Source organism: Numida meleagris, chromosome Z (genome assembly GCF_002078875.1).
Source record: "Numida meleagris isolate 19003 breed g44 Domestic line chromosome Z, NumMel1.0, whole genome shotgun sequence".
In the NCBI taxonomy this organism is placed as follows: domain Eukaryota; kingdom Metazoa; phylum Chordata; class Aves; order Galliformes; family Numididae; genus Numida; species Numida meleagris.
In genome coordinates, this window is record NC_034438.1 from 27,119,426 (window position 1) to 27,134,360 (window position 14,935).

General features: G+C 38.8%; 1 protein-coding gene across 3 annotated transcripts in view; it reads right to left on the bottom strand.

Annotated features, from left to right (window-relative positions):
- PUM3 (pumilio RNA binding family member 3) overlaps positions 1 to 14,935 on the bottom strand; it is a 47,892-nt gene that overhangs the window by 17,422 nt on the left and 15,535 nt on the right. For all 3 annotated transcript variants that reach the window (XR_002433318.1, XM_021380344.1, XM_021380346.1), the window contains exons 13-17: positions 11,912 to 11,992; positions 7,477 to 7,619; positions 6,602 to 6,824; positions 5,256 to 5,343; positions 3,253 to 3,343 (exon numbers count right to left, since the gene is read on the bottom strand). Coding sequence is in view for 2 of the 3 variants with exons in the window: in XM_021380344.1 (XP_021236019.1) it covers positions 3,253 to 3,343; positions 5,256 to 5,343; positions 6,602 to 6,824; positions 7,477 to 7,619; positions 11,912 to 11,992 (626 nt within the window). In the remaining variant the exon portion in view is untranslated. The remainder of the gene's footprint in view (positions 1 to 3,252; positions 3,344 to 5,255; positions 5,344 to 6,601; positions 6,825 to 7,476; positions 7,620 to 11,911; positions 11,993 to 14,935) is intronic.

A 14,935-nucleotide genomic window follows, 5' to 3' on the forward strand; every position in this document is an offset into this window, starting at 1 on the left:
TCCACTTCCTAACGTAGAGGGCAACTCCCCCTCCCTTCCTGCCCTGTCTATCCCTTCTGAAGAGCCTGTAGCCCTCAATCAGAGTATTCCAATCGTGGGATTCGTCCCAGCACATTTCCGTGATAGCAACCAGATCATAATTTTCCAAGCACATCACGGTTTCCAGTTCCTCCTGCTTATTTCCCATGCTGTGTCCATTAGCGTAAAGGCACTTCAGCTGGGCTTTCCAGCACACTACCTTTCTAGAGGGGCCCTCCCTCAAACTTCCAGAAGAAATCTGAAGTTCTCCCCCACTGCTTCCTAAAGCCCCAGTACCATCTTGTCCATGCTCACATGTTATCAAAGCCACCAACCTCACATCATCCCTTGTGTTCTTCCTACAAAAGAGTGTGTTGTCCTCCTCATTCCTCCCACAAGACTGTGGGATCTTACTAGCACAAGCCCCTCCCAGAAGCACTGGCTCATTACATACAGGGTCCTTACTAGTGACCCTGGTTTCACCCCCACCCCCCTTCATACCTAGTTTAAAGCCCTTTCAATGAACCTTCCCAATTCCCACCGTAAAACCCCCTTCCACCAGTGGGATAAGCTACTCCTATCAGATGCCAGCAGGCCCGGTCTCGTGTAAATCGAGCCGAGGTCGAAAAACCCAAAACCCTGCCGGGCACACCAGGCTTGGAGCCAGATATTAATCTGTTGCCCCATCATGTTTAGTCTCTTATTATTCCCTATAATTGGAGGGATAGAGGAGAACACAACTTGTGCTCCCGAACCCTTGACCAGATGCCCTAAGGCTCTGAAGTCCTTTTTCATGGTTCTAAGGGAGGTTCTTCCTATTTCATTGCTGCCTACCTGAAACAACAACAGAGGATAATAATCTGAGGGCCGTACTAGGGACAGAAGTTTCTTCCTTACATCTTTAACCCGGGCTCCCGGGAGGCAGCAGACTTCCCTGTGTAGAGGGTCAGGTCTACATATTGGGCCTTCCACTCCCTTCAGCACCGAGTCACCAACAACGACTCATCTTTTGTTCTTTGCCGAGGATGTTTTAATGTTAGGGGTAGTCCTGCTGGGCTTTGGAGACACCTCCAAGTGGGGAGATGCTGACTAAATTGGATTCACCATGGCAGTATGATTTAGGTAACCCCTCTTTACTTCAATGCATAGAGTTAGAAACCGACAAGACTAATTACTAGGTATTACTGACTTAAACATGTGTCACATGAAAGTGAACAAACACAGCTGGTTATGCTCATGCACCCTTGGCAGACTAAACTAAAGGGCATCTTACTTTAACAATCATTAAGAGAACTTGAAACTACAAAGGATTCAGATGACAATAAAATTCCAAAATAGAATAAAAACACCATACACACCAAAATGAAACCACACCTCACAAATACTTTCTCTTCATCCAGTTAGGCGAGGTTCCATTTTTGTGAAAAGTGTCTGACTGACAGTCTAAGAGACAAATTCCTCTACTTGGTAACAGAGCACTCTTGTCAACTCCTCATTGTATACTGACATGTATAATACCAGAGAGAGATAGAAGTTCACATTCCTAACATAAATTTGCATCAATTAACATTCGTGAGCATGTTGCTGTGCTGTCTTCTACAACAAACACAAAACTAATAATTACATATTACCAGAAGTGTTCAAAAGCTATTGAAAAAGCTGTTGTCACACAGGCAGCTGAACAGCTCTTCAAGTGTGATTCATGGAAAAATTCCACTAACTTACTTCAAAATGTTATTTGGACAATCAAAATAGATTAGTACTTTGTCACTGGTTTATGGGCTGGTTCGGCCCAGTTCTATGACTAATGGGGTGGGGGAACCCATGGACCCACGCCCAGGGAAAGGGGAAGAAGGGAAAGGGTAGAGAGATGGGCCTAAAACAAAACATGATGTTATGATGTGGAATACCGATAACAAAAATAATAAAACCATGACATACATAAACCAGCAACACCACATGTTAAATAACTCTCCTCAGTCTTAAGTTAGAGAAAAAAGTCCAAGCATTAATACACCGTCAGGGCACAGGCCTTTACAGAAATCTCTGCTGAACATCTGTGCAGAGGATTAGATTAGTTATAGGCCTTAGAAGCATTTACTGGAGTTGCAAGAGGCAAAAAAGCATTTCAATCTTATAAACAAAACTATCTTAACAGCCAGATCTATATGACTACTGTGATGTTGTGTAAACTGTTTTTTAATCTGGATTGTAGCTACTGCTCTACTACCAATTCTTTGTAATAATCCGAATGACAACTTCTAATAAGGTTAGAAATATACTCAGGTTTCATCAGTAGGACTTGTATTAGTTAAATAGCTTTTGATTCACCTTGCAAAAGTCTATGAACGTCAAAGTAGCCTCACTCAAAGATATTAAGAAGCAAGGATGGAAAGCAAACATCAAGGAACCTAAAGTAACTGCAGGAGAGGTAGTAGCCACGGAAAAAAGGAGATGATGTTTTCATTTTCAGAAGCACGTTGTCTGTTTGAATTGTGTGCCATTTTTGCTCAGAATAAGCCTTTATGAGGAGTCATTAAGTGCGATGCTGACCCAGCAGTTCCAGAACAGAGACCACACACTCAGGTCTTAAGGCAAAACCTTGAGTTTCCGTGACCTGACGCTAACATTTACTTACAGTGTGAAAACAATGATTAATACCACTGTTGGCATTTGACAAAGTGATGGTGTTTGTAATCTGATTCCTGTGTGCTCTTTTTGATCTCCCAAGATGCATCATTCACTAATTGCAAGTTGTGAGCCAGTCAGCTCATCATAATGGTCTACTCAGAACACTTACTATTTATGGAAACATACCTAGGCTCCATAATTAAGGCATCAAGACAAAGTAACAAGTTACATAAAAAAAAAGAACTTGCATTTTGTGTATGCTGACCCCAATCACAGGTACTTCAGGGTAAATTATTTTAATGTAGTTATTTGTGGAGTCCTCCTTTAAGCCTTTTGTGCTTGTAAATACATGATAGGTACACTTAAAAATTAATTTTTAAAATCTTATTTTTCCAATATCGAGCTACTTCCTAGAACTGTAAATGCCAAAGCTCAAAGAAAAACCCTTGGAAATGCAGCTTTGAGTTTTTCCAGTATCTTATCCCACTGCAGACTTACCAGTGGAAAAAAAAAATGGAGTTTCTGTCAGCATAATGCCAACTGGTAGCTGCTGAAGAAATTAATACTAAGACCCAATTACAAATATTCATGAGCCTTACATACCAACAAAGAACAATGGCACCTCGATTTACTTCTGCCCAGGTCTTCAATTTCTCAATACCAACACATTCCACCAATGTTCTTCCAAAGCAGCCTTGAAAACATGGACAAGGGTTAGAGGGAGAAAAAAAAATAAATTAAGACAGTACCCTCATACAAAGAAGCTGATTAAAAATTCTCTTCAACAGCAACTTAAGCAAATAGTTTTTAGCCACCATGTGTACACAAAGTTATCTCTCAAAAGAATTGAATGCACTGATATGTCTGCAGGTTTTCAACTAGTTTCAAGTATCGCTTAAAATTTTGCCAGTAGCAACACTGGGTGACAGCTTACTAGTATACAGCATTATCTACTTTTCATATTTTTGTAAAATGACTTCAAAGGCTATCTATATCTTAAGGCATACACTCCGAAGTAAGAACACCACAAATACAAGAGACAATTACATGTAATATTACATATACATATCTGCTGAGAAATGCTGTTTTCAGGCATTCAACTCTACAACTGAAGAAACAGAATTTGCACAAAGTTATTTAAAACTCCAGAACAAATGCTTTACTGACACAAGAAAACCATACCAACCCTTGTTTCCTTCAACTGTGCTGATGCTACAGGGCTCTATTTCTTCAGTAGGACTGAAAACCTAAGCTTACTTGCAGATCCATGACACTATAGATGCATGTAAAAGAAAGAACCACAGCTGACCACAGGTACACAGCTGAATATGAAGAACAGAACTTGAGGGTAACTGTTCTTAAAATTTGTAAGCTGTGCAAATTTAAAAGGAAGTAACCAAAGGAACTCCGAACTTCAACACTCAGACACTGATGCTGTTTTTCACTGTCACTTCGGATTAGAATTCCAAATGAAGAACAGGTTACTTTTTATTCCACTGTTCCATGAGTTATAATAATCTGGTTGTTCTTTAATGCTAATGCCGTAAAATCACACCAACAATACTGAATGGCAGACACTTCAGCAAATGACAAACAAAAACGAAACACTTGTGTTTAGAATTGGAATTATATACTGCTAACATAAATAAAGTCATGTAACCATCATAATCTCAATTAGCGTAGTCTCCAAAAGATGTTCAGATAAAACTTCCTCTTTGAACGTATCCAATAATTTGCTTGCAAAAAGTAGCAGCAAAACAGTCTCCTTTCAGAAACATTTAATAAAGCCCAGTGATCTCTTATTTTTAAAGGAAACAGTGGAAGGCTGAACATAGTAATTATTACTAGGTATTTAAGGTCTGATAATTCTACAACAAAAAGGCCTCTATGCACAAGAGAAGTTATCTTTAGATTGCCCTACACCACCCACCTCCATTCATTTTTCAAGCTTTTTTATATAGGGGGAAAAAAAAGTAATCTCTATTAGGATATGGTGACACACACAAAAAGATTTTGCAGTTACATAATAAAATGAGTTCCAAAAAGCTAAATTAAGATGAGAACATCTGTGCCCAATCTCTGCCTTCTGGGATATAAAATAGCAAAGATGTCCTATTTTTGTGCCTGAATTATTGTAGCAACAGTTATTCAGCAGTAACTCAGCAGCACTAATGAACACAGTATGGATTACAGCTTGGCTCACAAGCAGTAATGAAACAAGTCTTTCTGTCAGAAAGGCTTTACTTTCTCCATTATTATCCTTTAAATATAAGGTATTTTTTTTTTTAAATAAGGCTGTGTACCTGAGCAAAGATAAAGACATTTTAAGCACAGAAACTAACGCTGCCCAAATACACAACAGACTCAAGGAATAAAAAAAAAAACCTGCAAACCACACATCAGTACTTGCTCTGTAGAAGAAAAATGTACCTTTTTCGTTCTGTCTTTGTAGCAACTCACAACAGCAAAAAAAACAAAACCAATGATCTTAGAAGATATTTTCATTAATATGTTTAAAGAAATAAACAGAGCAATATTATTTAGGCTATACTACAGATGCTGCAAAAGTAAAAATTTGATCAAGTAAGGCTGAATTTCCAACATACCGTCTTTACCACTCTCTCTCATTTTTTCATCTTGCTCTATTAACCATTTCAACACTAAATGACCTGCTGGATGCTCTGCAATGTGAAGCTTTAAGAGGGAGAAAGAACACAAATAAATTATTCAGTGACATTTCAAAATCCAGTTCCATTGTAATGCCCGCATGCTTTACCTACTTTTGCCTCTGCAAATATTAGGAAGTTTGATGCAAATACCTGAATGTGTTTTTTTTTTAAAGTTAGCAGTTTGTTTTCATTCTGCCTTGTAGCATCTAACTTTCAGTAATACTAACTGTAGCTACTGCTCCTCATCAACTAATACCTCATCCACCACTCTTAGGACTTCATGCTTACTTAGCAGAATCTCTAGTTCTTCTACAAGAAGATCTAGACTTTCTGTATTTTCATAGACTCCAAAAGTACAGGTGCCACGGTACAGCTCACAGAAAATCAGAGAAAGCATTAGTTCATATGAAGTTATACCACATGTGTATCTTAAAATTTATTTAAAAGATAAATGGTTTTGGAAACAAGAGCTTGAAGACAGATGGATCTAGGATGTCCAGGTGGATGCCCACGTTTCATGGGGGTGTCAGAGAAGCGAGAAATCTAGTTAATTTCTTAAGAATTGATGACATTTTCAACACTCTTCCTCCATCTATAAACTGTCTTAATAGTTCTATTCTTACCAGAAGTACCTATATTGCCATGTTCCATTGGCACTATGGAGAGAGGGGCACTACAAAACTCAGAAAGGCTGAGACAATTCAGCAAAACTACAGAAATCCAAAGGGTATCTTGTTTACATAGCATTTTCTATTTTCTAGTCTACAGAGATTTATGTCACTGACCTTAACTCAGTAAAATTGGGGAAAGTCTCCCATGCACGTTTTGAAGAGAAGGTCACACTGCAGAGACAGCTATTAGCTACGATCTTCCCTTGTGTGGATATATTCATTCCTGAAAGCTAGGAGGCCCTATCATTCTATGTGTAAATAGCTAAATGAACTATAAGAAGTTACTATCTGCTTGATTTCATAGTGTTAACATTGAAAGAGAGCCTGTGTTACATGATTGTCAGCTACTTTACCACAGAACGTCTAAATTAGTTCTGCAAGATTCAAGACCATGAAGTATTTTGCTGTCCAACTCAGATGAAATTCTAGCTCCAGCGTTCACTGTTACAGACACAATAATAAGCTATTAAAGGAACATATTAGAAAACAAAGTGAGAATGCTTCTAGTATTCGAGTTTATCGGAAAGGAAAAAATGAACAGATATCACATTAGTAACAAAGCATAAGCAAATGCACTGCAAGATGTCAGCATCTTATTTCCTGTGACGTTACCTGCCCATCATGGCCACCTGGAACCAGCTCTTCTGCTGCTAAATTAGCAATTGCATTTAGTGTGGGCTGAATATCACCGGTAGCTGTTCTTAAGATGTCAGCAACCAAGACAAACGTAGCCTTGTCCATTACTACTTCTTGGGTATGTTCTTGCAAATATTCTAGCAATGATGGGGAAATGGCTTCCAGGAGTTCACGGCAGCGGAGTTGAGTATTCTTCTTACTGATGAAAGAGACAGCAAATTAATGCAGAAGACTTGCTCTGTATGCACATCAAATAAAAAGAAATTCAGAACATACGTGCTCCTTGAGACAGCTAAATATTACTGAAAGATCAAAATAAATTATTCTTCTTCCCTGTTTATCATTCAGGGAATGATATCATTCATATCATTTAAATGTTGCACACATTTTAAGAGCACAGAGTGAGAATGTATATAGCCTAAAACTGTCAGTAAACTTCACGAGAGTGAATTTTTCATTAAGAATGGTAATATAGCCTCCATCTATTGTCTACTCATTCTGCAATCTCAGTTACTGAGACAAACTGCTTAAACAGTTCACTTTAAAGTTGTAGGAGTTTCAAAAGCTGACAAGCATCGACATCAGTATCAGATACGGGACTTAAAGTAACATTTTTCATTTTTATTGCTAGATCTGAAAATCTAGCAAACAATCTAACTCAAACAATCATCATATACAGCCTTTAAACCAAAAACAGAAAAGCAAGGCCTTCAGAATGGTATATAATAATACTTATACCTCATAAATAATGTATTATTGTATATATTTCAAAAAAAAATTATCATTAGAGAAAGTTGCATGAACTCTTCTGGATTCTAGGAAAAACAACTTAATCTTTGTATCTCAGTTACCTATAGGCATTTCCATCACCCTGTTGCAGAAGTGTGATGATTTCTGGAACAAAATGTGCAGGGTCTCTAGGACTTAGCAAGTACAACAAGACCTTTTTTCCATGTTTACTGGAAATTAAACTGGGCAAGGAAGTATTTAGTTCCTGTTGAAGCGAACAAACAGTAACAAAACATTAATGAAATAACAGTTTTGAGTCACCAATAATTATGTATTTTTTCAAATGCAAAGCTTAGGAAAGGAAAACTGTACACTACAGGATTCATATCTACTTGCATAATAAAAATCAAAATAATCAGAAGTTTGTAGAAGTGAAAGAAATGGAAGAAATATTAATGTTTAAGAGAGGTTCATCAACATCACTGATTAGAAAACACTATGAAAGATCTTGTTTATTTTATTAATACATGCAAGTACAAACAACAATGCATATTCTAGTACGTCATATGGTGTACAGACATTATTTGAGTGGAAGTAATAACCTTAACAGACCAAACATACAAAAGATCATCTATCACATCACCCAAGAGTGATCACTGATACCATACTGGCTTTCAAATGACTGCATAGACAGTGATGACAGTCCTTGAGAAGGGAAACTCAATCCTAAATTGATCAGAGAACATCCAATAGCAAAAAAGAATTCCAATAATAGAATAAATCCAACTTCTGCTGGAAGCACCATCAGCACTATCTGCAGTTTATGTATGTAAGCATTAGCAGAAAACAGGGCTTTCCCCAGAGACTAGCTGATGGCTCGGAAAAATCATCTTGTAAACTTTAGAATGAGCACCTCATACTCATTTGAGAAGACTTAGGAAGAAATACTTGAATTTTCTTTCTAATAGAAGCATGTCATTATATTTGGATGGAAGCACCTTTATTACTGTATGTACTTGCATTTTCATTCTTGACAAAGGCCCTTTCATACAGCAGTAAGTGTTTTACACAAGTACCACTGTAGAACTCTGAATGCCATCTTTAGGCACTTCCAGCACATTCTATGTATCACTGCCCTTAAAAATCCCTTCACCCCTCTGCCCCCACCATCTTGAAAATCCTTCCAGTAACAGCTAGTAAAATAAACTGAATGATTTAAACCAGTATCACTTTAAAAAAAAAAAAAACACCCCAAAACAAACACCCAAAACAGACCCCCAAAAGACACTGGGCCTGGTTAGCTGCCTTTGAATCATAAAATATCCTGAGTTGGATGATCAAGTCCAACCCCTGCCTCACAGAGGACTAGCCATATTTTGCTTACTCTTCTTGAATTCCATCAGGAGCCGTTTCCTACCGTCTAACCTGACCCTCCCCGACACAGGGGGAAGAGAAAGAGACAGGTGGTTAGAAGCTGGCAGGAAATAGTAAAAATCTTTATAAACTATAGTAAGCATCAGTCTGATGCAGCACTTCAAGTAGTTTTTTAGTTTTTAACTCAATCTTCACATTCTACACATAGAAGAAAGTGTGTCTAAGGGGGAAGCACTCTTCTCCTTAGTGTGTACACTGATATTTAAATCTATGTGGAGTTAATTTTACATGGATGACAGATGTTCAAGTATTTCAATACTTAAAACAGGTAAATAAAATATTTACTTTAGTACAACTAAATGCAAAAGGCTTTGAAATCAAGCTATAGCACAGCTAATTAACGTAATTAAAGTATTTCTCTCTAACTCTTGCAAAAGTTTATTTCCACCACTGCTCTTGTGACTCTCATTAATTACAGAATTTGCTTGCCTTCCGTGCCAGAACTGTAGAAAGTACCAGGAGAACTTCTAAATGACACAACCGCACTCCTTCTCATTGGAAACTTCTCCCTAACATTGATTGTCCAGAATTCTCCCAACCAAGAGCTTTCCCGCTGAAGTCTGCCTGAATCCTAATCTCTGCCATGCATCCAGTATACAATTCCAATCATATATGAAGGTTTAAAGCAACATATATTATCCAGTCCCGGATTAAGACTGCATAGCTAAGAAATGATAAGAAAAGGCTTTGAGGCTTTTAAGAGTTTGGAATTCTCCCTTACCTAAAAAATTCCCAACCATTCTTTCAATACAAGAAGTGATCAGTTTTATAATACACCAAAAATAAAAACACACAAAAGAAAGACTTGGGGAAGAGAAAAAGCAACAGTTGCCAAGCCTTTGTTTTCTTCCCATTAATTCAACTTTTAGTTTGGACAGAGTGATAAAATCTACAAGGTATTTCAGAAGTCTAACTTTGCTTTAAGAAAATATTATGTTTTTGATTCTTCTATAGAATATGCTTCAGTATTTGATTTCTTGATGCTTCCACCTCTTCCTCACTGTCATGGTTTCATGATTTTTCGGTTATTGGTACTCCACATCATAACATCATGTAGTGAATGTACCTGGTTCTCAGAAGAGAAGGACTACTACATTCCCCACGGTACTTTGTTACCATTTTCCAGCCGGAGGGAAAAGATAAAAGCTCGCAGTATAAAAACTTGCAGATCACGAGACCTTGTCCCTTTTTTCCGCCGTCTCTCGTCTTGGCAGCACCTCGCTCTCCAGCCGTCTTATCGTCGGTAGTAGAGTAAGGCCTACCTTGATTTTGGGACATTCTCTCTCTCTCTATTGGATTTATCAGCTTAAATTGTAATTATATTGTATTATAGTGTGTTGTTTTGCATTCCGATATCTTATTTAGTAAATTAGTTTGTTTCTCCTCAGACTGTTGCCACTGTTCTTTGCTCTCAGGGCCATCTCCTTACCCTTTCCCCTTTTCCCTTTTCCCGGGGCATGGGCCCGTGGGTCTCCCGTCCCCTTTGTCACGGAATCGGGCCTAACGCCCATAAACCGTTGACACTCACACACCAGCTCTCATTTTCCATTTTAAGAGCTAGTTTTGATCTCATTTGATAAATTTTTCATTTTCCCTGATGTCCTTTTCCTACTGCTGGCCAGAAGAACTACTTCTGTGTAAGAATAATTTGCCTTCATACATTCTCCTTTACTCCTCTGTCCAGTAGGATGACCAAACAGTAAACATTCAATTATCTGGGATATTATCAGGAAGCCTCAGGTGGTGGAAAAAACACAGATTTTTCAGGTGTTAAATGACATAGTGGAAGCTAAAACCAAGCACAGTATCTTATGTAATAAACCCTCCACAGAGCAGAGTGCTTTTAACACTGTACAGAAATCCATCAGTGATCTTTGTACAAGATAGCTTTGATCTGTCAGGGCCTATTTGTTTGGAACTTGCCCAAAGGTGTTATCTTGTTCAGTGGACTCTGGAAACCAGATGTGATCACAGCTTATATACCTGAGAATCACAAATCACCTCCACAATGAGATGCTTTCACTTTATCACACTCAGAAAAAGGGACCTGGGGAAGAATTTCCATGATAGGGTAAGCAAACCCAATACCCCCTACACTAAGTTCCAAACAAAAACAAATCAAGCCTTGTCATTTTCTCTTAAAAGTGTCATGCAAAGCATTTCCTTCAGTTTTATTTCCCTGCCACTGGCTCTCAATTCACATGTATCATTAATGTGATGAAACCTACTGCAAGGGTATGACTACGAGCACGTTACAACCTATATATATATATCAATATTATTTATGTTAGAGCTAATTGTGCACTATAAAACCCTTTTTCTCAGTGTGAAAACATTTAAGACAACTCAAGTGATAAACACTGCATGTAAACATGGCTTAAGTAAAAATACTTTATGAAAATCCATTATTTTTGGAAAGAAGGTGGGCAAATGGGACATTCCAAAAGGAAGTAAATGGAGACTAGGTCATACTACTTTTATGTTTATCATGTAATCACATGCAGCTGCTGCAAAACAGCTGAACTGCTCTCATGCTCATGACCAAACATCTATATCCATTTTGGAGACCAGATAAATATTCCAAGGATTTCTATCCCAAATACTAGTTATCATTTAACATATTAGGTAAAACGTCAAGCTTTGAGAGTTAGCGTAAGCCTATGATTTCAGCATCCAACCAAGAGTCTCCAAGTACTTACTGTCGTAAAAACTTTTGTTATACTACAGTCAAACATGTTGCCATATTCCTCTACTGCCTCCTCTACTGCCATACCACCAGCATTCCATCTGACATCAGGGACCAACATAAAAAAGAGCTCTCATACCAGCAGAGCTCAAACTTACGACAATGACATCTTAATTTAAAGAGATTCAAGTCATTCACTAGTCTAGATGAATGTGTACAATTCTCAGCAAGCAATGAAATCTAACATAAATACAAATTCATTAAGTAACTGAAAACACTCAATTCTTTTATCACAAGAAAAAAAGTGACACACAAAGAAATAAAGTTGTAAAGGACTTAAATGATTTTTAAAAAGTGGATGGATTCTGTCATACTCATGTACAAAGAAAAATGAGACATTACCTGGTACAATATTTTAGGAAAAAATAATTACTTACAGTTATGATCAACTGTTTCACAAGTTTAGTGTCATCGATGCAATCAAATGCTGCCAACAATACCAAATGAGAAAATTCACCCTGCAAAGATGGGACCAGAAAACTTCAATGACACGGTCAACTTCTATGAATATAATAACTCATTTTGAACCAACACTTAATACAGTTCAACACAATCTGAGTGTACAAGCAAATTCTGCCTACTGACAGAGAATGAGAGAAACATAACAAACCTGAAATCCAGGTTTAAAAGAAGCCTGTTTCTAAAAAAGCAGATTAATTTGATCTGCCATTATACGCTGATATATTACTTTATCATATGTTAGCTATTAACCTCATCTGACTGTATAATCATCATCTGAAATCATAGGATTCGCCTTTCTGGGGCACTGTATACAGATTTTCTTTCACAGAAACACAGAATAGTTTGGGTTGGTAGGGTTCCAATCCCTCATCACAGGTAAGGACACTTCCCACTCAGACCAGTATGCTCAAAGAATACGGCCCAAGTTGATTCAGCCAAGGTCATCATTGGCTTTCCAGGTTAAAAGTTTACATTTCCAGGTCATGCCAAGCTTTTCATCCACCCATACACCAAGCCCTTATCTGCAGAGCTGATCTCTGCCTACTCACTGCCCAGCCTGTATTCACGTCTGGAGTTGCCCCAGCACAGGTGTGCCCTTGCACTTGATCTTGCTCAATCACATTCACTAAGGCTCATCTCTTGAGCCTGAGAAGATTCCTCTAGTTAGCACCTCTTCCGCTTGAATATGTCAACTGCACCTCTCAGCACTGTTGGCAAAGTCACTGAGGGTGCACTCAATCCCATTGTCAATGTTGCCAACAAACATGATATGTAGCAGTGGTCCCATAATGAACACTATTAGCCACTGGTTTCCACCTGGATATTGAGAAGATGACCACACATTTTGAGTGTGACCATCTAGCTAATTCCTTATCCACACAGCGGATCATCCGTCAAACTCATGTCTCTCCAACTTGGAGACAAGGACGCTTTGCACAAGTCCAGGCAGAGGACATCATCTGCTTATCAGCCAACACTGTAGCTCTGTCACAGATGGTATAATTTTTCACGCAATTTTTTTGCCCTCAGTGAAGCCATGTTGGTTGTCACCAATTATCACTCTATTCTATGTGCCTTAGCACAGGTTCCAGGAGGCATAGGGCTGAGACTGATGAACCTTTAGTTCTCAAAGCATTCCTTTTTCCCCCTTTCTAAAAATAGGGTGATGTTTCTCATTTCCAGTCACTGGGAACTTCACTGGAGTGCTACAACTTCTCAATTATCATGGATACAGCTGAGCAAGTTTATTTGCCAGCTCCCTCAGGACTCTTGGATGCAAATCATCAGGTCCCAAGGATTTGTGAACATTTAGGTTCCACAGATAGTTTCAAACCTGATCCTCTTCTATAGTAGGTGTTTGTTTATTCTCCTAGTCCCTGCCTTTGCTTGCAGGGATTCGAGGAGTGTGGCTAGGACACTTGCTGGTGAAGACCGAGGGGAAAGAAGTAGTTCAGTACTCCAGCTTTCTCTATATGCCAGGTAACTAGGTCTCCTGTTTTCTTTTGGAGAGGGCATCCTGACATTTTTGTCTAACTTCCTCATGGTTAGGATGCGTACCTCTTGAGAGCAGAGGAAGTGAGCCTTGAGTATCAGGCAGCTTTACTGGGACCCCATTCTCTCTAGGACTTTATCCCACTGTGCCCTACCAATCAGATCCCTGAAGCGACAAAAAAGTCTTCTCCAGCGCATTTGCTTAAAACTGAGATGAAGTACACACTACAGCTCTGTAGAGCACATATCTAGCAAAGTCAAATCTACACAACATAGGCATAACTCAACTCATTTGCATGTCAGCAAGAAGTGAGGTTAAACCTTCAATACTCCAAAACTGTTTTATTTTCAATCAGTTTCTGATTTCTACACACATATTATTGGTAGGTGAAAAAGCAAATAACATTACTTAGGCCAGTGGTCTTCAAAGTGCAGCATGCAAGACAATCCACTGGGGTATGAGAAAAAAGTTCTTGTACCATTTGAAAGTAAGAAATATTTTTTAAATGGCATTTCTCATCTTTTTTTGTTTTTAAATGTGTACATTATTATGTATACATTATATCACTACAATCATACTGTATATTATTAAGAAATAAATGCACATAGTGGGGATAGGATTGCATGATCAAAAAAGCCTGGATACTACTGACTATTACTATTTACTACTATTAGTAAACAGAACACCAAAGCATCCATAAGGGAAGAAATCTAAAATATGATCTTTTTGCAGGTGTAACAATGGAATCATAGAATCATGGAATTGCTCAGGTTAGAAAAGACCTTAAAGATCATCATGTCCAACCACAACCTAACCATACTACCCTAACTCTAACCACCCACTGCTAAACCATGCCCCTAAGCACCACATCCAAACAGATTTTAAACACATTCAGGGATGGTGACCCAATGACCTCCCTGGGGAGCCTATTCCAGTGCTTAACAACCCTTTCTGTAAAGAAGTGTTTCTTGATATCCAACCTAAGCCTCCCCGGCTCAACTTGAGGCCATTTCCCCTTGTTCTGTCATCTGTCATCAGTGAGAAGAGACCAACGCCGCTGTCACTGCAATCACCTTTCAGGTACTTGAAGAGAGCAATAAGGTCTCCCCTCAGCCTACTCTTCCCCAGACTAAACAGCCCCAGTTCCTTTAGTCTCTCCTCACAGGGCATATTCTCCAAGCCCTTCACAAGCCTTGCTGCCCTTCTTTGGACCTGCTCCAGCACCTCAACATCCTTTCTATACTGAGGTGCCCAAAACTGAACACAGTACTTGAGGTGGGGCCTCACCAGTGCTTAGTACAGGGGCAGGATGTCTTCCCTAGTCCTGCTCACCACACCATTCCTGATCCAAGCCAGGATGCCACTGCCCTTCTTGGCCACCTGGGCACACTGCTGGCTCATATTCAGCCGACTGTCCATCAGCACACCAAGGTCCCTTTCCGTCAGG